The sequence below is a fragment of the Gasterosteus aculeatus genome, chromosome 20 (genome assembly GCF_964276395.1).
Source record: "Gasterosteus aculeatus chromosome 20, fGasAcu3.hap1.1, whole genome shotgun sequence".
Lineage (NCBI taxonomy): Eukaryota > Metazoa > Chordata > Actinopteri > Perciformes > Gasterosteidae > Gasterosteus > Gasterosteus aculeatus.
The window spans coordinates 11,399,839-11,424,724 of NC_135707.1; the positions used below are offsets into that span (position 1 = coordinate 11,399,839).

The 24,886-nt window shown below is 43.5% G+C and overlaps 1 protein-coding gene across 1 annotated transcript; it reads left to right on the top strand.

The window, feature by feature from the left end:
• Window positions 1-1,973: 1,973 nt before the first annotated feature.
• znf1035 (zinc finger protein 1035) lies at window positions 1,974-24,156 on the top strand. Its single transcript, XM_040166277.2, has 4 exons — window positions 1,974-2,736; window positions 14,474-14,517; window positions 15,275-15,324; window positions 15,412-24,156. The coding sequence occupies exon 4, from the start codon at window positions 15,453-15,455 to the stop codon at window positions 23,550-23,552; it is 8,100 nt and encodes a 2,699-aa protein (XP_040022211.2). The 5' UTR covers window positions 1,974-2,736; window positions 14,474-14,517; window positions 15,275-15,324; window positions 15,412-15,452; the 3' UTR covers window positions 23,553-24,156.
• Window positions 24,157-24,886: the final 730 nt, after the last annotated feature.

The following is a 24,886-nucleotide window of genomic DNA, read 5'->3' on the forward strand; positions in this document are numbered from 1 at the left end:
TGGGCTAAGTGCTCGCTGTGCCCTCACTCCCCGCCGGGGAGGGACGGTGCCCCATGCTCCCAGCGCAAACAGTCCTCAGTGCCCCCCGTGTCACCAGGGTGTTGATCAGCTCATGCAAAAGGCTCGTAAAAGGGTCAGCAGCAAGGTTGGCAACCCACCCAACCCATCTTGAAACACGGTCGAAAACCCCGTGGCGCAATAAAAGTGAAATCTGGCGAATGACGGCAGGGGTTGGATCCTGGCCTTTCGAAGTCGAGTACACCACTGGCTAATCTCGCCTGGAAGTGGAGAATTAACGTGTTCCATAGGACCCGGAAAATGGTAAACTATGCCTGGGCAGTGGGAAACCAGAGGTCTGTGCGACCTGGGTATAGTGGAGAAAGACTAATCAAACCATCTAGTAGCTGGTTTAGTGCGGATCTTGGTGGTAGTACCAAATATTCAAACGAGAACTTTGAATGGTGAAGTGAAGAAGGGTTCAGCAGGGGAACAGCAGTTGAACATGGGTCAGTCGGTCCTAAGAGATGGGCGAACGCCATTCGGAAGGGCGGTGCGATCAACTACATCGCCCCCGGCTGATTGAAAGGGAGTCAGGTTTAGCTCCCCAGACCTGGAGTGGTAGAGATAGGCACCATGTGGCGCCCAGTGCAGTGGTGCAAACGATTCCCGAGAAGCTGGGGGGAGAGTTTTCTTTTCTTTGTGGGAGAGAGGGGGCAGTGCTCTGTTAAGTGTTGCAGTTCCAGCAGCAACGGGTGAGCTCACTTCTACTGTTCAGAGCAGGGTTAAGTTACATAAGAGCATAAGCCATAAGAAATAATATGTCTCCGAGCATAGTTCTGAGTGAGAGGCCCTCTACATATTATTTTTCCGGCGTGCTAGGGTCAGAAAGGCGGAATTTGAGTTTTTCCACAAACCCCTGCCTTAAGCATATGACCTTGTAGAGATGACTTCTTACAGTACTTGGTGACAGATGGGAAGTTTCCTGTGCAGTTGGGAGTTATTCAGCTGTATTTTTTTAGCTAGGCCAGGGACTGCACTGAATGGTAGGGAGAGGGCTTATCAGGTATTTTGAAATGTGGGTTTTCCTTCTCTGTCCCTACTTAGTATGTTACAGCCAGTTTGATTGGAAATAATAACTTCCAAGCCACAAGCACAGCCTTATGGGTAAAGTGTAGTGATTTTAACAATCCTTGGGTTTACTGGCGAGTGTTCAGCTTGTAGAATATGGATCTTAACTTCAGTGCTTAATTTTGACAATAGTGAGTGAGTAAATATGGGAGAAACAAGAATACCCAACAATATAGATATGCTGTCACAAAGAAACATTACATGTCATATAGCTGATGCTTTTATCCAGAGCGACTTACATTGCATTTATAACCCATGGTTTTACATTTTGCCCGGGGAGCAATTAAGGGTTGGGTGTCTTGCTCAGGGACACTTCGACATGGGACATGGAGCAGCCAGGGTTCGAACCGCCAACCTCTCTACTCCATGCGCCACATATAGGGAGCAGACCCATTGAGACCTGTGTTTACTGCAGTCTGTAACTGACTAGCACTTTAGAGAAGGCTATCCTCTTGGTTCTGTATCGTTGGGTGGCCGGTTGAGGGGTAATACTGTCTGACTTGGACAGAAAGCTGTTCCATATTCATTATGATAATGTTGTTTTATGCACTTAAATAAATTCGGTGACAGAGACAATGTCTCTGTGATATGCACAGTCTAAGGTAAAAAGAAGTAAACATGATGGGTTCACAAATGGAGCAAAATACACCATCTTGTCACAGAATTCATATTCAGAGGGTGCTGTTCACCCCGTTTCATAAAAATAGTTTGGTTTTGGAAAAAGAAAAACACCTACAATGTGTTTTTTTCCTACATGATAAGTGGTTCTTATGTGCAACCACCCAAAGGGGTTTTGCTGTTGACCAGAAGAAGAAGCACAAGTGGCGCCATTTTACTGCATGCCTTGAACACAAAATGGTGGTGTGCAATTTAACCCGTTAGAGACGGACTGCATCCAGTCCAGCAGACAGGTAGGCATGTCCGAATGACGGATTTCCCAGTGACTCCGACCATACTCGTATAGCATGAACTGAGTGGTGCTGCACAGGGGAGGTCCAAAGCCCCTTTTAGCACCGCTTTGATCGGCACAGTTCCCTGCGAGGGCAAAGCAGTCCTACCTACGCAGTGGGTGCAGGAGCAGCTGCAGCAGCCAGACGTGAACCGTGGTGCTGCTCCCCCGGAAGGAGTTGCGCTGCTGCCCCGACCGTTGCTGGCTGTGTCAACCAAAGAACATGCAAGGGCGGGCTCTATCGGGACACCCGCACCTTGTTATTGGTTCTATCCAGGCGGTTGTATAAGGTACGCACAATTTCGGATACATTGTCTGAGATTGCGCAAACACCGATAATGGATGCGGATTTGGGTCCAACGAAGATACGCGGGGCACAAGGAGCCGTGTAGCCCGCGTCGTCCGGGGATAAGAACTAGCTTATGAATGCGCTGATCCCGCCTCGTGTCAAGATCCAGTAAGAAGGAGAAGAAAAAAGGATCTCCTCACGATATTTTGGCGGACGCCATCGGCAAGGGGGGTAGTCTTCGTAGACCGACAAAGAAAGCCGACATGTCCTCTCCTTGGAAGTGATTACTTAAACACGGACCGTGTAGCCGAGAAGACCCACAAAGGACGTGGCGGCGAAGCACTCCGGAGCAACACGGAGCACTGATCTGGTAAGAAGTCCTACTAAGGACCAGCTGCAGGGGAGTCGTTAACGTTAGCTTACCTAGCTAACGGTTGTCCGTGCTAGCTAGCATGGGGCTAACGTTATACCGTGCGAGGCACGCTAGCTAGTTAGCGTCACCCAGAACCTCAGCCGGCGTCAATGTAAATCATTGCAACACGTGTCTAGAGACGCAAACCTAACCGCTGCTGAGGTTGTTTGTGTTTTTTGGTTTCCTTTTTGTGTGATGACATCCAGGCTGGCTAAAGGTACAATAGCCTACAATGTCACAATAAGAGCTGCAGCACACAACTTCTAGGTTTTTACACACACACCGTCCTTTCCCAGTTAACGGCAGGATGGGGTAATTCGAATGCTCGTCTCCTTTTAGGAATATCACCAAGAAAAAGACGTATGAAATAGTTTGGGGTAGTATTTAAACCCATTTAATACTTTCTCAAGTCCTCTCTCTCACTATATTTCCCTTAACAGACTGACAATAATTACTCGGATATTTATATATTTAAAAAATCGTGCCTGCCAAATATATTCAACAATAAAAAGTAGTGAGTGACACGGCACATTCAAATTTTGATATCTACAATAATTTCACCGTGATATTGAGAAATTTAAATGTTTATAATTTTATCTACACACACCTATTAAATCCTACTTCTGTGTAGCCCCCCCCCCCCACATCAGGAAGTCCTCCGTCAATGTGACATTTGTCCTCAGTTTGCAATGTTTTTTTTAAATTTATTTTTTTAGATTACGATAGTTAAGAGGAAAGAGTCCATTCTTTTAGACAGTTGTGTTAAACTAAAATATATGGTTTGTTTTTCACATCCCATATTCATTAGTGTACAGCAGTATGATTTAGACATCCCCTTTTGAACATGACTACCTCATTCTAAGCCGGATTTGTGTACTTACTAGCTTTGTTACAATGCAGCTGGAGTTGGTTAGCAATTGATATTTAAAATAATAAAGCCTTGACATGGAGTGCTTCCAAATGGAGCCTTGACCAGTGCTTCCAAATAGCAGGTCACAATTCCACTGCAACATGCTGAGGGACACTGTAATCGTCCGTGTCTACCCATGATTTTTCTGTGGTTTGCTGTTGATTATTTTGCATACTAAGTCAAGGCACTGCTTTTAGTAGCTGCTGCTTTCAAGTCCGAGCAGTCCGATTGTGGTGCTGATAGCACTCGTTAAGGGGTAGGAACACCCGTAAATTGCTTGTGCCACTTTTAACTGGAAGCAGGACACTCTGCAACCATGACAACCAGTACTCACCTTGTCCAGCTGGCTGTTCTCATGTGCTTGAGCCCAATTGAGTCCGCTGTTATCATCTGTACCTCCATCTTCACCACACGGCCAAGACAACTTAAAATGGCGACTCGTCCATACAAATAGCTCTTTATGGTGTTCTGCATGGATGTCTTGTAAGATACTAGTATGATATTTTTTTAGTTTAGAGGGTATGGTTTGATTTGTTGGATTGTGCTGTTTTTTTATCCTAGAATAGTTCTCACTGGTCCGATCGCTGTGTGGGCTGCATCATCAGTTGTTTTTCCATGTCATGTATTCCACATCAATCCCACGGAATCTCTATACTAGTGTAAATTTATAGTATTTGAAAGTGTTACTATTGATTACACTGTTTGATTTAGATTAACAAGTTCATACTTTAGGTTCCCCCAACAATTTATGGTGGCCCTGACCATTGTGACCCCTCCTTTTGACCTTGGTGCCCATCTGAGAATTGTATGGCCGTCGGCCACAGTGGCTTTGATGGACCATCTTTGCTTTTCTCCTCTATCCCGTCTATACAGTTTTTAGACACCAGTGTCTTTTGGTACTCAATCTGTGGTTGCTTTGATTTTAAGTAAGGTGTGAACGTCTTGAAAGCGTTGCAATTTAGGACAACAGACTCACACATGTCTTGTAACAAGCTGACCGTGACTTCCCTATATATCCTGCCAGATGCGTTGCTGCACGTTTCTGTTAAAAATATGAATCCTTTTTAATGGAGTCAGTGTGTTCTGGACAGATGAGCACAGAAAGCTCTGTGTGCTGTGGGATGCAGGGAGATTCATTGGACTTTTGCTGCTCGCGGATAACCTACGTGCGCTCTGGCATGTAAGGAGCACAGGAGCAGTTTATCTACAGTGCCCTCAGTCAAAGACAGAGAGCTGGTGAATAATGATAACTTGCCATTTTGGTGATTCTTTGGTTTATGAAGGAAAAAGGTTAGCCAAGACCTTGAACAAAGAAGTTTATATGCAGCGTTATGAAAAGGTCTGGACTAACAGGGGAATGCCTTAGATATCTGTTCCATCTGAACTCATGGTGAGGAGTCAACCCCCAATAATTGTGAGCTTCCAAAGGCCACAAAATATAAATATGCTACTCAACTGTGACAAGACTGTAAGATGGTTGTTACCAGTTGATTCATCATAATTTACAAAGGGTTTAACTTGAGCTATGCCATACAACAATGATATTCCATCCATACTAGGTTAGTAGCAACAAATAAGAACATCTTGTTATGGATCAGATTGGAAAAGCTTTTGTAGCGGTCAAATTAAATTTACGGTTGGATTGCCATTTGTTGAACAGTATGCTACTTGAATGGATTTGTGCACTTGGCTATCTTATGAAGATCGCTAGTTGTCCCTGTTTTTATGTTACCAATATTGTACTGTAGGAAACGCCGTACTGAAACAAACTAATAATGTGCAGTCATGACTGACCATTAATTGGAACGTCCCCGGTTCCAATCTGGCTGGGACTGTGTCCTATCTCCCCCGCTACGTTTGCCGTTATCTCTCTGTTGTCAGTCAAGCAGCGTCCGTTGATTGTACCACAACTATGTAATACCAGTGTTCCCTACCATCTAATTATCCATGGATGTTTTTGCACGGGGAAGTTCCACCCCGATGGGCACAAACTAGGGTTTCCACCTGTCCCTTAAAATACGGAATCGTCCCATATTTTAGAATAAGATGGTGCGTTTGTCCCGTATTTTCCAAGTCATCAATACAGCATCTCGTGCAAATAATCCCACCCAAATTCTGTCCTCATCTCGTCCTAGACTGGTCCTATTCTGCCCCTGATTGGGTAATACTCGCTGCCATCGTTGGTTTGATTGTCCGTGAACCTGAAACAAACCAGTCAGAGGAGAGAGAAAGAATGGCGGACGCAGCTCTAGATACTCTCGCTTCCAGCTCTGAAGCGACGAGAGTGGGAGGAATCACTGGGGGATCGCAGATTTGTTCCCCAAATAGGGCTGCAACTAACGATTATTTTAATAATCGATTAATCGGTTGATTATTTCTTCGATTAATCGATGAATCAGATTTTAAAAAAACGGCATTAAAAAGCTTTAATTTCCAACCCTTTATTCTAAAACAGAACCTCAAATTCGTCAGAACTAGTTCTCTATACTACACTCACAAACACACCCTCATGTTCACTTGAAGCATATTCATTAAATTATTACCATCATTGTAGTGCAAGTTAAGTAAATGCATACAGCTAAAAAACAACCAAGTGCTATGAGATGAATTTAAAATGGCATTAGATGCATTAGATGCAATAAATGCATTAGACTTCTTAGTTGATTTAATGGATCACCATGTGTCTCCCTTTACAGGCATAACATCAACTACCGTATAACCCACAGTATATGCGCAAGCGCACTGGACTACCATATATGACAGCATTAAAAAGTACAACACACACAAGTATATTTGTCAACAATAACTGATATGGGACAAAGCACAAAATATCAGACACCACATTGAAAAATGAATGGACCAAAAGAGGCGAGTAAATAAAAACGTGTCTTTTTCTTGCTAACTGCTTTACTGCTGTTATTAGCGAGCTAACGCTAGCTTGAACAGCTGGATGACGAGAACACAGGAGGCTTGTTACGTCCCTCACGTCAAAACGGGACAACGTGGACGCCCCACCCCCCCCACGCTCGCACACCATAGACCAGCCTTTTTCAACCAGTGTGCTGCGGCACACTGGTGTTCCGCGAGAGGCTGTCAGGTGTGCCGTGAAAAAAAATCTTTTTTTACATACTGTCACTTCATTGATGAAAAAAAAAAGAGCCAATTTGTGTGTGTGTCGTCGCGCTGTTGGTGGTATGAAGGCTCAATACTCCCCTCTGCCTGTGGGTGGCGGTACGCAGCGTAATTAATAGGCAGATTTGCTGAGGTGACAATTTAAAAAATGCTTCTGCATCGACGCACTCATTTCAATTCATGCTTCTAAAAGTCTTGCGTGTGTTGCAGAGCAATTCACCTCCAGAACAACAGGCGGAGTGACGTGTTTCTGTTGAAGACGACGAGTCACGTCTATTTGTTTATTTATTTCTCAGACTTTATTGCCCCGTGCATCGCCACTGCTGCTTTTCATCGCGGACACATTTGTCCCGTATTTTCCTCCACAACTTTGTGCACCTCTCGACCGGCAAACCGGCGTTTGTGGAGATCTCCCTCTATGAATCCAACCCGCTTATACAACCCGCCAATAACTGCTTGTATAAGCGGTCATATTTGCGCATTTCCTCCGACAAAAGTTCTTCAATCTGATCCGTTCTCTCGTAAACATTCTTTGTTTTAATAATGGCGGTATCGGGCTTTGAAAGCGGAAATGTGAGACTCCGTAAAGGATGTAGTTAGCGGACCAATCGCAGCCTGGTGCGCTGCGGGAGGCAGGCGTTGCTGACGCAAACCTAGAAAAATGTCTCGACACATGCAAGGACGCAAGGAGGTGTGAAAAGCGAAGCAAGGGACACGCAAGGGGGTCTTGCGTCTGCGTCGCTCTGAAAACGCAGAAGCATAAATCAGGCTTAAGAGATTCCTGGGCATAAAGCCTGTGCCATCTTGGCATTAGGATGATGTTAAGTTTAATAGAACACAACAAATAGAAAACGCGTTTCCCTGATTTCTTGGAGTGTATTATGCTCCTGCTGAAACTATGTTTGGGATTGATTTTCATATAATTTCTGGTTGTTGGTGTGCCGTGAGATTTTCTGTGTCTCAAGTGTGCCTTGACGCAAAAAAGGTTGAAAAACACTGCCTTAGACGACTATTCGAACAGACGTCTCTCCCTGCGTCATGTGACTCACAACAACTGCCCGCTGCTCTTTCCTCTACGTTGGCTCGGCGCCTTTATTTTTATTTTAGCTCCGCGCGCATCTCTGCAACTCATTGAGTGACGTAATAATCACGCGACACAACGAATTGATAATGAAATTCGTTGCCAACGCTTTTAATAATCGATTTTATCGATTCGTTGTTGCAGCCCTACCCCCAACCCAAATATGTAATTAACCAGTTAGTTAACCGTCTGGCTGGTTGGTTTATCAGGCACAAATGAATTTCTCTTTGCCGTAGTGCAGTCTCTCCCAAACCTATTCTGTTGAGCACTCCTTTGATGATACGGAAACATTGAAGTACCCTCTCACTTATTATTCAGTCTTTTAATTTACTCTTAATTGCAGCAACTGCAGACAACGCTTTCACATAAATGGGATGTGGCGAAAGGCCAGGTGGTGGGTATTCTTTCTCCAGTCCCAGACTGAACTGTAGTCCCCTTGTTGAATCAGATGTGAATGTACTGCTCTTCCTCTGTGGTATTGAGCTCTGCGGTTGGCAGTACTTCTGAAAATGTTTTTACAGGGTTGAGTTATTGAAAGAACGAACGTGATCAAAATTGGAAGCCTGGTTGGGGATATCTGGATGAATTCAGCCAAACAACGTCTCTCGTTCTGGTAGATTTATTTGTCAAATCATATGTCAACGCCCTGCCTTTGCAAAGGCAGGAGCAGGTCTGTTGCCCCGCAGGCCGGAAGAACAACTGACTAAAGGCTGGTGCATGCTTCTGCGTCTTTACGCACAGTCGTGCCGACACACTAGTTTCAATTCATGGTTCTAAAAGGCTTGCGCGTGTTGCAAACCAACTCACCGCCAGAGTGGAGAGATAGGTGGAGTAACATTTTTGGTTGAATACGACCTAGAGAGTCACGTCTTTGTGTGTGAAAGTTGGTTTGTTTATTTATTTATCACAGACTTTATTGCTCCGTGCATCGCCACAGCTGCTTTTCAACGCGGAGACATTTGTCCCATTTTCCTCCACAACTTTGTTCCTCTTGACCGGCAAACCGACGTTTGCGGAGATCTCCTTTCATGAATCGGAGGCCATCTGCACGTCCTTATAGTCCGCCAATGACTGCTTGTAGAAGTGGTCATATTTACGTATATATTTCTTTCGACAAAAGCTCTTCAATCTGATTCATTCTCTCGCAAAAAATCATTGTTTTAATAATGGCGGTATTGTGCTATGAAAACGGAAATGTGAGACTCCGTAAAGAATGTAGTTAGCAGACCAATCACAGCCTTGCGGGCTGCAAGAGGCTTGCGTAGCTTTTGACGCTAGTCTCGAAAAATGGGTCAACGCACATAAGCAGGCATGGAGGGGTGAAAAGGTACGCATGGGACACGCAAGGGGGTATTGCGTCTGTGTCCTTGCGTCTCTCTGAATCGCAGAAGCATAAACTAGGCTTAACATCAGGAAGAACATAAGGTTTTGTACTTGTTCGATTGTAATGTGGTTGGTTCTCTGGGGTCCCAGGTAGAAGAAGTATACCTTGAGAGTTGGCTTTTGTTTATAGTTTTATTGCTCACGGCTCACACAGGGTTGTTGCAGTTTTAGGCACAGTTACAGACGTGTTTTGCTCTGGCGTCCAGATGCCTCTTCTCGACTGCCTCCGTCTACAACCCCCTCCAGCTTGCCACTACTGCTTTTGTACAGGGTAACAAATAATTCATTATACATTATATTGATTGCAGCTAAGGCCAATTACGCCTCCACCTGGCACCGTTCCCAGAGCCACTCCCCCTGTCTCTCCACTCTGCAGCCGAGCCAAACCACGGCCGCCACCACATAGATATAAAAAAAGATTTCTATTGGCCCTAAACTGGCGCCGAGGAGGAGCAGGTCCTCCCGCCGCAATACAAGATCAAATCACATACAATGTGCGGCCTCTTAACATTAATGTAAACATAACGAACAAAGCGTGAGTGTTGTATGGTGCTTGGTGTGTGTCTAACTCTCCTCATCAGACCTGTGTCTGCCTGGTTAGCACTCATTGAGGTCAGGGAATGCCTTCATGTTTTCAAAGGAGACCACATTCCCCCTTGCAAGCTTTCTCTCAGACAGTTTTGTTGTGTAATCTTTTAGCTGTGAAAAGTGTTTTGCGCCTTGCAACAGTAAATTCTGTCCATTGACCTTCTAAAATAGAAATAGATGGGCAGACCTTTGTAAGAAGTTTCATGAAACTTATGGGCAAGGTAATTTCCTTCTTCTGTCAAGTGCACTCTGATCAAAAACCCTGGACACTACCATCCATCGTGAAAGCCATCTGGACTAACTGCCACAACAGCTGTGTGCTCCGATCACATTTCTCCACATATTGATGATAATATCCTGAATTTGAGGGGTCTAGTCTTTGTGATGACATCCAACACTGAATTGAGAACGGGACGTAGCTCTTGAGAGGCCAGGCCCCTCTGTGAAGGAGGAGGAGGAGGCGACGGCAAGTGTGTCCACTGTGCTTTGGGAGGGATGTGCTTGATAAGTCTGCTGCGTTTCCCAGTTTTCACAGTTGCTGTTCACATGGACCTGAGCGTTCCATATCACTACGCATTCAAAGTTAGGTTAGACAGTTACCATTTGCGCGACCGTTAATTGACATTTTAGCTTGTAGTTCGGTGCCGATGGGTGGGAAAACCCTGGAAATCCCACAAATGATCGGTTTTGGGCAATGCGAACTGTCGAAACCGGACAATTATGGTGGATGTCATGGCCGATGTGAATGAATGAGATGGTGCGGGACTAGGGTTGTCGGAATACCCAAATTATGACCGTGATACTATACCTGCCAAAATATTACGGTACCCGATACTTACGATACCACATATAGGATACCATGAACTGGAATATATTTATCTATGATAATAAGTAAATAAATAAAACATCTTCCCTTTTTGACCTGGCATCTGTTTGACTGTCTGGGATAAACAATGCTTCATTTGCTTGCATATAGAGTTTGATATTCTCACGTTCATATTTCCTTAACTAAAATTAAAATATTACAAGGTGAAGATCCACCCTCCACCAGCATGTAGCCTCTTGCATCAAGTGTGTATTATCAATATTAGTAGTAGTAGTAGTAAACGGCGCATCTGTATCCCGATTCGCTGCACGTAGCGTAACTTACACCCCCCCCCCCCCCCCCGTGGGCCGTAGAGTCACCTGACAACATCTCAGTTTGTAGCTGACAATAACATTACAAAGAAGCCGACGCGAGAGCACTTAATACTAGCGTCAATGTCTGAGCGTGTTATAACAAGCTTGCTAACATTGCTAACGAGATGTCTTGCTAGCGGCTAGACTTATTTTGGAAAATTATTGACTTCCTAGTTTGTCATAAACAAACAGTCAAACATCAAGCAAGTGCATCACAAGACCAAGCAGACGTCCTCTTTTAAAAGAGGACGTCTGGTCACCTGGGCTAAGCTAGGCTAAGGCTACTCGCGTTAGGCTGTATGTGGGTGAGCAATCTGCTACGTGAGGGCACGTCTCCCCTGATAACTCGCTGTGAGTGACGGCTGCCTGTTGCACGTGTGAGAGCTGCGCAGTCAATGCGTGCAGGCAGCCTGACAGGGAGCGGAACAGTGAGTGCGCTCGGATTTTTTTTTAAAGTGGTGGTACAAAAAATGTTCAAAACTGTATTGTTTTCATCGTATGGGTACCTTTCTAGTACCGGTGCACCATGCAACACTAGACCCAATGCTGTTTAAATGCACGTACTAGGACTATTTTTTTTCGTTTGGTGGGTACACCTATTACGTGCTGAAAGTCAGCTATTTACTTACTTATAATTTCGCTGGTAACCGTATTATAAAAGGAATACGGTACTTGAGGTATGGCGGCACGGTATGGCCAAAAATCCATATCATGGTATTAAGAAAGATTCTGACCGTATCATGGTATTGATTTTTCAAGTAAACACATTCATTCATTGACCCTGAAAGGGCCGTGGTTACCCGAACAGCTGTTCGACGCTTGCGGCGAGTTAGCGTGTTAGCTTGTTGTGGCTGCAAGTGTTGCCACCAGAGGCTCGACAGACTTTACAATAAATCGTTTTCTAGCCTAATGTAACTTACATAGGATTTTCCAAAACCAAAAACCCTAACAGACATAGCTCCTCTCTTGGGCACAAGTTGTGTTGGTGCATCTCTGGTCTCTCGTTGTTCCTCCTGTATCGCGCTTTTCCGTGTTTTCATGTAGCAACAGAGTAAACTTCACTTTTAATAATAATTAATTTTTATAAATGTACAATTATGTGTAACAAATTGTTTGTCTGTCACAAGCGGTTGTGTCGTGGTGTTTTACCATGTCAAGAGTTTGTTGTGTGTTATTCCTGGTTGTTATGAAGTCAGAACCATGACTCAATCTCAACACACGAAAGACAAGTAGCTCCGACCGCTGGGCGCTCCTCGATGACGTGTAAAAATAAATTCTGCCGCCCGCCGAAGAGCAACGTCAGTTGTGACGTAACACCGGTATGGTCGTTATGTGAGAAATTCATACCGTACGGAAATCTTATACCGTTTGAACCGGTATACCGTGCAGCCCTAACTTGAGGCAGTACTTTATTGTCCAATAATGTAACAGTTCGGGGGTGTTGTTAGGCCCGACGCACAGCCTCTCGTACCATATTGCTTAAATATGGAATACACTCAATCATAACACATCTTAACCATTAGTGGTCCAAAATAAAAGTTTAGACAAATATGGCGTTATATTTGTGCCACAATCCTGAGCGCGTAATTTTAAGTTTTGAGCACAGAGAACTATATTTTAGCAAAGAAAAACATTCCGTGCGCGCAGTTTACTGAGGTGCCCTCGCCACAAACTGGTTTTCTGCGCGCAGGCAGCCGTTGCTGCGCTCTCTCCGCCTCTTCACTCTGCGCTCGCTCGACGTTTCACTCAAGCGCTCGCTCGACTTGCAGCAGCGTTACATTTGTGCCACAAAACTAACCAATCAGAGAATTAAAGAAGGTCCATTGTGATTGGCTGTTGGTCTCCAATCACAACGCTAGTAGAACTACCTACAGCATCGCGGAAGCTCAGCGAGTTGTTGAAGTTTGCAGCATTTGTGCTAAATGCTAATGGCCTGGATTAAAACACTTGCTGTTCTCATCATTTGCTTCGGTCATGTCTGATGGTGGCTAGTCGGACTTCTAATATCACTCGTTTTCGTCTTCTTTAGGAAGCGTTGTGATTGGAGACCAACAGCCAATCGCAATGGACCTTCTTTAATTCTCTGATTGGTTGGTTTTGTGGCACAAATGTAACGCTGCTGCAAGTCAAGCGAGCGCAGAGTGAACCGTCGAGCGAGCGCAGAGTGAAGAGGTGGAGCGAGCGCAGCAACGGCTGCCTGCGCGCAGAAAACCAGTTTGTGGCGAGGGGAACCGGAGTAAACTGCGCGCACGGAATATGTTTTTCTTTGCTAAAATATAGTTCTCTGTGCTCAAAACTTAAAATTACGCGCTCAGGATTGTGGCACAAATATAACGCCATAGACAAAGCCCATCAATCTGCACGCATGCAAAAAAAAATCACACTAGGCACAGACAAAAAAGGAAGGACGTCAAAGCAGAGACCCTCATTCCAGGGTCCACGAAGTAAAATCAATGTCTTATTTATAGTATTGAATGACAAGATATACAATGTGTATTTCATATTACAGGCATATTTATACTATAATGATCTACTATCTAATAACACACAAACTTCAATTCCACCACTAGTCATGATCATGCATATTATAAATTCTACTGCTCGGCATGCTTTTGTGCTTTAATTTCTAACACAACCTCTCCTTTGCCATGGAAAATTAAGCTTGTTCAGTCGCCTGCCATGCTCTCAAACTCTTGGACCTTTACACACGTGTCCTGGAGAATTTAAGTAGATATTTCATATGGGTCTTTGTTAATTGATTGAATTGCGCCACCTACTTAAGAAGAGCAGCACCAGCTCTACAATTGACCTACATCATTTTCTTTTTTTTAAAGTAAACTTTTTAAAAAGCTTGCATGTGGTACCTAAATAATTGCAATAATAAGCAATTCAAGTTACCAGTGGCCAAAAAATTAATTGCAGCTTTGGAGTGTTTTCACATGGTGTATCGAGCGACATAATTGATGTGTATGTGTTATATAGCACTTCGCAGTCGCCGGAAAAACTATAGCAACCTTTTACGGAACAACATTTAGAGCGTCATGCAGTCACACAGAGTACCTTTTTAACTCTGCGACTCCTTGTCATAGGCATTTGGTTGTACACCCCCAACATGCCATGGTTGCCTGGGCTTGTTCATAATGCTTGCTGCTTTTATTTGCAATTTTGTTTTGTTTATAATTACATTTTATATTGTTTCACCGCAGTGTGTGTGTGTGTGTGTGTGTGTGTGTGTTGGTAATCAATTTGCACCAACCTCGGCTGGTATTTGATGCTGTTGAATTGCAGCCCGTATCAGAACATCTCTGCAAGAGCCTTACCCTTTTAATCCTTTTCTCAAACAACGGCCTTCATTGCCATTTTATCTTGTAAAACAGCTGGTCATGGAACTACTAATAATTAAATTTCTTTGCCTTTTACAGACCGCCAAGATTGACGTCTTACGACGGCAGATGTTAAACATCAGGTACAAACGTTTTTACATTGGTTAAGATTGTGTCTGTGTGTGCTGATTTTTGTCTCTGAGAACATCATGTTTAAAGGACGTTATAGTAGTATTGTAAAATATCTTTCCATTGAATAGACCTCTTAATTACAGGATGGTTTAATTGATTGAAATTTCTTTCTACATTCAAGAAAAAAAGCTCAGATGTTTTCAACCCAAGTGGTCCCAGGAATATGTTTTTGTAGGAAATTTCCTATTTGCAGCGGGCATTTTGCTGGGGGTTGTGTTGGTTGCGACGTGTATGAATTGCAAAGGCTGCGCCTTCCCCAATTACCTTGCATTACATCCAACATTATGTTCCATTTAGCTGACGCCTTTATCTAAAGTGACAATAAATGTACAGCAAACCATGAGCCAGGTAGAAACAATGGTAGATAAGTCTATTTTTCCAGGAGTTCTCTACAGGGACACCTGTGTAAAGTAATTCTGATGAAACCTGCCATCTCTATTTACCACACAGAATGTCGATTCAAGCAGACAGAAGCTGCAGTCCTTCCTTTTTGCAGATTTGGCAGATCCACAGTTTATGCTTGCCTAAAAGGCATTCTCATTCAGCTTAGTGGCTTCCTTCACTGCTGATGACCACCAAATGGTTCTTATGACAGATGCCCAGGAACTGATGTCTTTTTGTAGGCTTTCTACATGGCCAACCAATGTGGTTTAGAATTACTCAACCTTCACAATAATAATGACCAATGTATTTCCATGTATCATGTAGATGTAACACATCGCCCTGGATAGTCCCACTCATCGGGAGTCCAAGAAAAGGTTAGAAGTTTCTTGTCAAGTATTATGCACATTTCTTTGAGGTGATAATGATTGTATGTTTTATAATTATATGCATTATGTTTTCAGGATTGGACAAAATAAGCTAGGGCTTCCGATCCTTGCAAAGGATGGCTCATGGTTGGGATTCATACTTCCATACCCTTCCAACTTCATCAGAAACAAGCCCTTTGTCAAGAACTTCACAGTCGGAAGGAACTCTTACCCACCATATAGAGAACTTCATTGGACATCATGACTTTCCCGGCTCAGAGATTTCACATGGATCCTCTGCTACAAACTCAAACTTCAACACAAACTATTACTCAAATCCCTCTTTAGAAAATCCAAGTTCAGATTGCCTTTATCAACGATACGGCAACGAAACCCCATGGCAAGCGGATGGAGAACAAATGGTAAAAGATTACCTGCCAAACGATGGATTGTCGACATCGGGATCTTTTGCGACAGACTTACAAGACTGTGGAATGCTAGCTCAATCACTTCTTGAGGATTACTCAGATGTCAGTAGCTGCTCGGATGCCGATTTGGGTGAAAAAAGGCCCTCTTGTAAATTCATGGCAGGCAATTCGGTTTCAAAACTTAAAACTCATATTACTACAAATCCCAGCTCATCAGAATGGCTTTTTACTGATGCTGGAAACATGATGGTTCCAACTGAGAGTCTGTGCCCTAATAAGTCAGACACAAATGTAGCCTTGGCAAGTAGTTCAAATGTAACGGTGGGAGAAACCATAGTCAAGGACAAGATGGAATGTCGAGATAAAACTGTCAATTCTTACACAGAAAACAATCAGTCCTCCATTACTTCTAACATGGTGACAACTACAGTGAGCAAGACTGTTGAGGAGGAAAATGGAGGTGGTCCAGAACAGGAACAAAAAGAGAACGTAGACAAAGATTTGATTCAAGGGAAAAGTTCAAACATCTCCACAAGTAGTGATGAAAAGTTTGCAGACGATGAACTACGGTACCCAGATGGCAATGACAAAGCGCAAACTGCTGAACCTGTATCTCTCTCTGAACCAAATATCTTGACTACATTGAACAATGTGCAAGAGCATTTAGGGGAAAAGGTCCTAAGAAAGGAAATTGAGGAATCATTGAATCAAGAAAATGGTAATCCCAGCTTCACAAATAATCAAGATAGAAATATGCAAGAGGACAAGGCTAAAAGTAAAGTAGAAAAAGAGACTTTTGATGAGAAGACAACACTAAATCCCAACTCCACTGATGGTCAAGATGAAAGGATTGACTTTCAGGAGAAAGAAATTCTGTCCGATACAAATGCACTCAACGATTCTGACCGTCAGGTTTCTTCAGATCCAGCTGTGACGAGTGGTCATTTCAGCAAAGCATGTGACCACACTGAGCAATGTATTGCAAGTAATTCAGATCCCTCCATACAGCCAACCAACTCTACCGCAGATTCAAATCCCTGTCTAGAAAAGGAATGGACCAGTGCAGCAGAAAATACAAATTCTCTGGATCCTGTTTGCAGTGCCCCCAGTCTTCTTATTGATGGTAACAAGAACGACCAAGTTGCTAATGTTGAATCCTGTTTAAAGCCAACCAGCTCAAACGGAGACATAAATCCTGGTGTAGAAATGGAATCCCCACCTTCCTCAGTACCAGCTTGTAGTGACAGCGCTTTGACTGGTGACACGAAAGAGGAAAGTTGTTTTAATGATATACAACCTGGCTCACAATCAAACCCCTTAAGCATAGGCTCAACTACCTCTGTAGAAAAGGAATTAACAAGTCCAGTAGTGAACACAAATGCAACCTCTTCTCCAGATCCGCATCAGTCACAGCAGCGCAGTCCACAGGCTGTAGAACAAGGAAGTCTCAATGGAGATGTTGTTGAAAATGAGTCGTTTAAAAAGTTGAACACATCTGCAGAGGAGGTGTCCTTGTCTGGCATCCTCTTTGGTGAACCACTGTCAAGGGAAGATTCTTCCTGTGATGCGGATGAATCCAAACTTGACATAAGTCCCTACCCAGACACTTCTTTGGCCGGACCTGACCGTGACAGTATGAACTGTTCAGAAGGGCAAGCACCGCAACTCATATCTTCTACACAGTTGAGAAAAAGCCTGCAACCTGTCGTAGTACTAAGAACATCAGAGTCCGGTAACTCTTATCATTGCGCGGATTGCCAACACACAACTTACAATGTAAATCATTTAATTGAACACCACCACTGTTCCCATTCATTGCAAAACTTCCAGTTTTGCATGACTTGTAAGGTCTACCTGACGGTCAGGAATGAACAATCAGAAAAACATGTGTGTTGTGTGACTGAAGATGGCCCTCTGCTCTCTTCTGACTCCAGGTTACCGAAGCAAAGAAAACGCCGTGGCGGCCACAGCTGCATTAAATGCAGACTCGTATTTTCCAAGCTCACTGAATATATCAGGCATATGCGATCTCACACTGGAAAAACTCCCTACAGGTGCAATGCATGTGGATTATACTTTACACAGTCTGGTAGCATGCAAAGGCATAAGAAAATACCTGGCAGATGCAGGGGGTCAAAAGTTACAAATTCAAAGGCTGATTCGGATATCAAGGAAACTAAAAGACCACCACAAGACGAACATCCATTGAACAAACCATGTCCAAATCTACCTGAATGTTATGTAAAGCTGGTCGACATCTCGAAAACGCATCCGTCTTCAACTGCAGAGAAGTTTAAAGACCACTTCCTCAACAAAGGGAAAGATCCAGCCGCTTCATCAAGTCTGAATACCACTAAACACAGTGGAGAGGAAACGACTCCAAAAGTGGAGGGTCACATAAGTGGAAAATATAAATGCCCCATCTGTCCACGGCTTTTCAAGTACTCCTTCAACAGAGCTCGTCATTTGCGTGACTGTGTAAGAAACTCCATGTGTGAGGGGAAGGGCAAAATCGCTGGTAAATATCCGTGTCCCTTGTGCCACGTTACATTCACTTTGTCAAGCAACCGATACAGACATGTCAAATCAATTTGCCTCAGAGAATGTATAATTCGACTTTCAAAATCGAGGCCAACGTCAAAGGAACAGCTGCAACAGAAAACAACTAAGGAGATTGAGCAGAAGACACAGTCTAGGAAAAGTGAATGGAAAAAACACCCTAGGGAATCAGCCCCAGCTTTTACACCCCTTCAAACTGTACCACGTTACAAATGCAATCTTTGTCCAGCTGTTTTTTGCCATGCTTCCGGAAAGTACAGACATATGAAGAAACATGAGCTGTTTAAACTCACTGGCAAAATGGTCAGGTACAGGAATTCAGTTTCTTCCACCATTGTTACACCAGCGACTTTAAGTAGCACAATTGTAGAAGAGAATGATGGTTATGAAAAATCAACTGCGGCAACTAGCGGTCTTGTTCTGAGCTGTAGGTTTTGTGGTAAATGTTTTGACACCCCAGAGTCACTAAAGAAACATCTTTGCAGTCATAGAGGTGAAAAACCATACCGCTGCCTGGAATGTGGCAAAGTGTTCAAAAAACGTGCCAATCTGATTGGTCATAAAATTGTTCACCGCAGGAGGATACAGTGCACTGTCTGCCAAAAGGTTCTTCCAACTCTTGGTGATCTGATCCAGCACAGAAGCACTCATCTTAAAAGGGGAATGCTTCAATGCCCAGACTGTCCCCTGCAGTTCCAGTATCCTGCACATCTCCTTCGACACGTAGAGTCCCACAAAAGAAGAGAAAACAGGACAATTCAGCTCAGAGAGAGACTTCCATTAAAACCACAGGAGTCCTTGGAATCTGTAAAAGAACAGACTGGGCCAAAGCAGCTGGAGTGTTCTTTATGCAACGAAGTATTTGATGATGCCCAACTACTAAGAAAACATTGTCTTGCACATATATCTGGATCCTCGTTGAACCAGTGTCCATTTTGCAAAGCGGATTTCAGTAATCGCCGCTACCTGCTGCGCCACATGATCAAACATACTGGAGACGCGCCCTTTTCCTGCGCCAACTGTGGAAGACAGTTTTACCGTTACTTGTATCTGAAGCTTCATGCAGAGAAGTGTTTGCCTGCTCAAACCAGACATGTGACGACCATATACTCTGACACTAATAAAGGGCCACTCGTGTGCTTCTACTGTCCACGGAGATTTTCAAGGAGAAATCGCCTAAAAAACCATCACAATGCCCATAAAGCAAACACTTTGCTTCCGTGCTCAAGATGTGGGCAGTGCTTTGGATATACAAAATTAAATCATCATCAGAGGAACTGCACAGAAACTTCAGAGCTCAACAATGGGTTGTCACCTGTCAATGGTGATGTCTGTGAAAGCAATTCACAGGCGGGGCAAAATGTCCCCAGAATGCCTCAAAAGTCCAATGCAACTAACATGCTTCCATTGAGATGTCCACACTGTACAAAGAGGTTCAGGTACAAATCGTTACTTTTGAGACATCTTGTGTCACACACTGGTATTCAACCATATGCATGTATGCACTGTGGACAGGGATATAGAAACCAGTCGACGTGTTTGCAGCATGAAGCTTTCTGTGATGGTGTCCACAAAGAGAGACCGTCGAAAGTCAAAGGTACTGCTGAAACTCAATTGTTAAAGACGCCTCGTCTCAGTGAGGCTATGCCCAAGCCCAAGGCAGAAGGGGAAGCCGTGTTAAAGTGCAAATTCTGCACCAAGACCTTTGTGAAATCACGAAGCTTAAGACGTCACATTTTGACACACAATGAGGTGAAACCATATCGCTGCAGGGCCTGTGACTGCTGCTATTCAAGGTATGATCACCTGAAAGTACATCAGACTCGCTGTAAAGGGAAAAAAACCCGATTGGAAGTCTGTATTCCCAAAATCAGTTTAGATGACATTGGCAAAGGTTGGCAAAATAAGTCTGGTATGCTGGCAGCTGCTGAAAAGCATGAGGCATTTGAGTGCAAAATCTGTACAAGGAGCTTTTCCGCACAGTCAAAACTTTCCCGACATGTCACCATGTTCCATATGACGAAACGATTCAAGTGCACACCATGTGGCTCGTCATTTGCACATGAAACATCTCTGAAAAAGCACAGGAAGAGGAAGAGGTGCAGGACTCCCTCCAATGAATCAAATGCATTTCCTCCACTGGAGACAGAGAATGTGACAACGCCACTTAAAGGGGTGAGAAATCGATTAATACAGCGTATTCAACCTTATTTGAGCAAAAAGTACAAATACGCATGTAGTTATTGCCCCCGTGCTTTTCAAAATGCCTGGCAATTGGTCGTGCACACCCGTCTGCACACAGGAGAAAGGCCGTATGCCTGTGATGATTGTGGTGAGCGATTTATAAGGAAGGATTACGTGAAGCGTCATTCCGTAAAGTGCAGCAAAGAAAGATGCATTGTAACGCCGCCATCCAGGTCCACGGTTTGCCAAAGCCAACAGTTGCCCACTACAAGCACAACAGAAGGCTTTTCTTGTGCCTACTGCAGTTGCCGTTTCTTGCTGTTTTCACAGCTTCAAGAGCATTTTTTAAGTGCGCACAAGCCAGAAACAAAGGTTGCACCAATGTCCTCTGCTCCATTACAACACCATTTGTCAAACATCAAAAAAGAGCCTTTGGATGAGAGTTGTGACAAACCGTTCAGTGATGGGGATGATCTGATAGATACAGCTCCTGAGAGTAAGGTCCCCAATTCATTGTCCTGCCAAGACTGCAATGTGTCGTTTGCAAATAAAGCTGGACTAACTAGTCATCTCCGTGTACACTCAATAGGGCATCCTTATAATTGTAAAACATGCAAGAGGGGCTTCTGGAATAAATGGCTTCTGCATAATCACAAAAGGAAATGTAGATTTGGCCACATTTCAAAGAGAAGAACAACCCAACCGTTGCATGTCCCTTTGAAAGCGGAGATTGACTTTGTGCTGAATGACTCTGTTCTAGTGTTCAAAGAGGCCTCTGAATCGAGTGGGACTGGTGTTTTGCAGACCAACTTCTCCTGCAAAGATGAAGTAACTGACAAATCCGCAGACAATTCTGAAGGAGAACCGGTACAGAGGAGCTCAAGCAATGAGAAGAAAGCTGTTCAGTACCAATGTTCAGAATGTGATAAGAGCTTCACTGATGGCTTAATGCTCATAAGTCACCTTGAAGACCATGGAAGACAAGATCAAGCGAAAAAGCGCAACGCATGTATAGAGTGTGGGCAGGTGTTCGCTAATCGAGGAAATCTTGCAAGACACATGAAGACACATGACGATGATGGGAAATTCTCTTGCCCTGAATGCTACAAGTCTTTTAAGAGCCAATCGGAAGTTGACATCCACCAATATACTCATGACCCCAATAGGTCTTTTACTTGCAGATTGTGTAATCAAGGATTTCAGAAAAGACAATCTTTGTGTGATCATTACAAAGAAGACCACCCAGACGATATGTTTACTTGTCGTTTCTGTAGCAAGGTCTATTCAGTCAAAAAATCTCTGGCGAGACATTATAGAAGATGGCATCGAGAAGAGCAGAGGAATCTTGGGAGAACTGCTCAGGAAAAGAGCCCCGCTGAGCAACAATCCAGCAGTCAAGTCAGCACAACTGGAGACAGCGATGAAGATAAAAATACCAGCAGTGAGGGTAGCGACTCAGACTCTGCGCCCTACTTTCCATGCCACGTGTGTGGAAAGACATTCCCAACATCAGAAGGTCTTGAGGACCATCAGCGGTGTCACCTGGGAGAAAAACCACACGAATGTGCAGAATGTGGTAAATGCTTTTTCCAGGCTTCTCAGTTGCAGCAGCATGAACGCATGCACAAGTCAGAATATCAGTGTCAGGCATGCGGTAGGGGTTTCGTCACGCTCTTTGCGCTACGTAAACACAAGCATTCTCACGGAAAGAGCCGTCCCTACCGTTGTTCCAAGTGTGACTTCAGTTTCACAGGGCCGTTGAAGTTGGCAGAACACATGTCCACCCACCGTGAAGAGAACTTCCCATGTGATATATGCAATCGCGTGTTTCCTTCCAAGAGCAGTAGAGTTGAGCATCGGAAAAGCCACTCAAAGTCAAGTGACCGTCCCCTTCCTCTAGTTTTAAGGGAAGAACACGAGATGTCTGCCTCCCTCTCCGAAGGCTCATGGGTGTCCCCTAAAGAACTCAAATATCGCTGCGGTGTTTGTAGTGAGCGTTTCAAAGACCCTGAGGAGCTCTCTGAGCACGGTTGCATGGAAGCCAAAGAGCGGCCACACTCGTGCTCAGACTGCGATAAACATTTTCTGCATGCATCTCACCTGGAAAAGCACCGGACCACCCATCATATATCATCGTCTAACAGTGAATATCGGTGCAATCAATGCAACAATAGCTTTTCCACCTCTGAGCACTTCCTCTGCCATCTGAAGAGCCATGGTGTAAACGCAGAAGAGCCCAAACAGCGCACTGAAGTTACAGATGTGACTCAATCAAACGGTTTCATATGTCCAGTTTGCCATCTGTGTTTTGCCAGTGCTGCAGAGTTGATCAGTCATTTCCCTATGCATTCCGATGGTACTTTTGAGTGCCAAATTTGTAAAATGACATTTCCCTCTGAGCGTAAACTTGAAGAGCATGAGTCCCGTCATGTAACATCAGCTGAGGAATTTGAATGCAAAGAGTGTGACCAGAAGTTTGGGGAAAAAGATGCTTTCAAGCAGCACCACTGTTACCACCAAAAGGGCACATCAAAAGAGACCGGACACTCCCATCCATCAGCCAAGGCATCCGCACCCCCTCATTATCAAACGGCAGGAGAGGAGGAAGAGATTGATGTTACTGGAGAGGACTTTTTCAAATGCCCTGTTTGTTCAATACAGTTTTCCTCAAAGAGTGGTCTTTTGGAGCATCAAAATAAACTGCACCCAAATGAAAAGCCATTTAAATGTAAGCTTTGTGGAAAGAGTTTTGCCAGGAGGCGGTACCTCGTATTGCACGAGCAAAGACATCTTCAACCGTTGAAGTTTAAGTGCACGCAGTGCCACTCCACATTCAATACAGCGAAAGAGCTGTCATTGCATATGCGATTGCACGCTGAAAAGGAAGTCGGAAAGTTCCGCTGCGATATGTGCTACAAGTCATTCAGCGAGTGGTCTGATTTGAAGCGGCACCAAGAAAGTCACGTCGGCCAAGTTGTATATGAATGCACAGAATGTGACAAAGCCTTCGCTTTTCCCCACCTACTTGATGAACATCAACAGACTCATGCTGGGTCCTCTCTGTAAATCCATCCTATACTTCCTTTCATGTACCTCCACTTGTTATCATAACTTGACTCCAATTTGTATTTTTAACTAACCAAGAATTTGGCTCGTGACAGACCCTCTTCTCCCGTTTCTATGTACAGTGTATATTTGTATTTTTTGTTTGAATACGGGATTTGTATACCGTAATTGAGCCAGTTACTTTCTTGACAGTTTTTTTTGTAAATCTCAAAAAAAAGAAATGGTGTAAAGCTGTTCAAATTAAACTTGTGTAATGAATACAGCCGGTACATGATGGGATGTTTATGGAAAGTCTTGGATAAATACTGTAATTTGGAACAGCATTTAATGTTGTTAATATGTAAGATTACTGGTAAGAAACTGGTCATTTTAATCTATTGGCATTTTCTATGACTATGTACTGTATGTACATTTTCAGTTAAACATTTCCCTGTATATAATGGCTTGCTTTTTGTTTTCTCAAGTTGCTAGTGTGGAAGTTTACCCCATTGTGCATTCAAAATTGAAAATATGTTTTATTCTTTTCACAAACAACCTGATGTTACTTTCTTAAGAAGTTTGACTTGATGCATTCAATGAAGGAGTAAAGTGAACCGGAAAATCAGTTTGTGTCTCTTTCTTAGTTCTGCCTACCTTCTTTTGTATTTCTGTGTACGATGTAGGAAGTCAACTAAAAGTTTGCTTGCCCTAAAAAGGCCACAAAAGAAAATTACCATTTGACAACATAGTCGGGCAATGTGGCAGATTGGTGGTTAACACTGTCGAAAGCGGAGCTGGTCCCGGTTTGATGCCGAATACCCATCTGAGCTTGTGGTTTCCCTTTTTAACAGCAGCCCCCTCCAAAAATATTTAATTAAATGTAGTAGTTTATTTGGTTTCTTATATATAATTGAACTTCTAGCCTTTTTATAGTAGATATCCCTCAGTCAAGTTTTAAGAACATTATTTTTTAATATTACAAACAATTCTTTTACAATACAAATCTAAAATGTGAGATAAAGTAGGTCAACCTAACATGTCAACTTATATTCATTTTATTATAATGAAATAACTAATATGTTGATTATTAATCGACATATTAATAATATAATATATTAATAACATATTAATATCGTCGTGGCGCAGGGGTTAGAGAAGGTGTGCTGGGAAGCACGAGGTTGGTGGTTCGATTCCAGGCTGCCCCATCTTCCATGTCGAAGTGTCCCTGAGCAAGACACCTAACCCCTAATTGCTCCCCGGGCAAAAATGTGAAAAAGTGTAATGTAAGTCGCTTTGGATAAAAGCGTCTGCTAAATGACCTGTAATGTAATGTAATGTAATTAATTATGGTCAAA

Bases quoted from the DNA above. Each gene is read 5' to 3' on its own strand.
- znf1035 (XM_040166277.2), top strand. From the start codon at position 15,453: ATGGCTCATGGTTGGGATTCATACTTCCATACCCTTCCAACTTCATCA.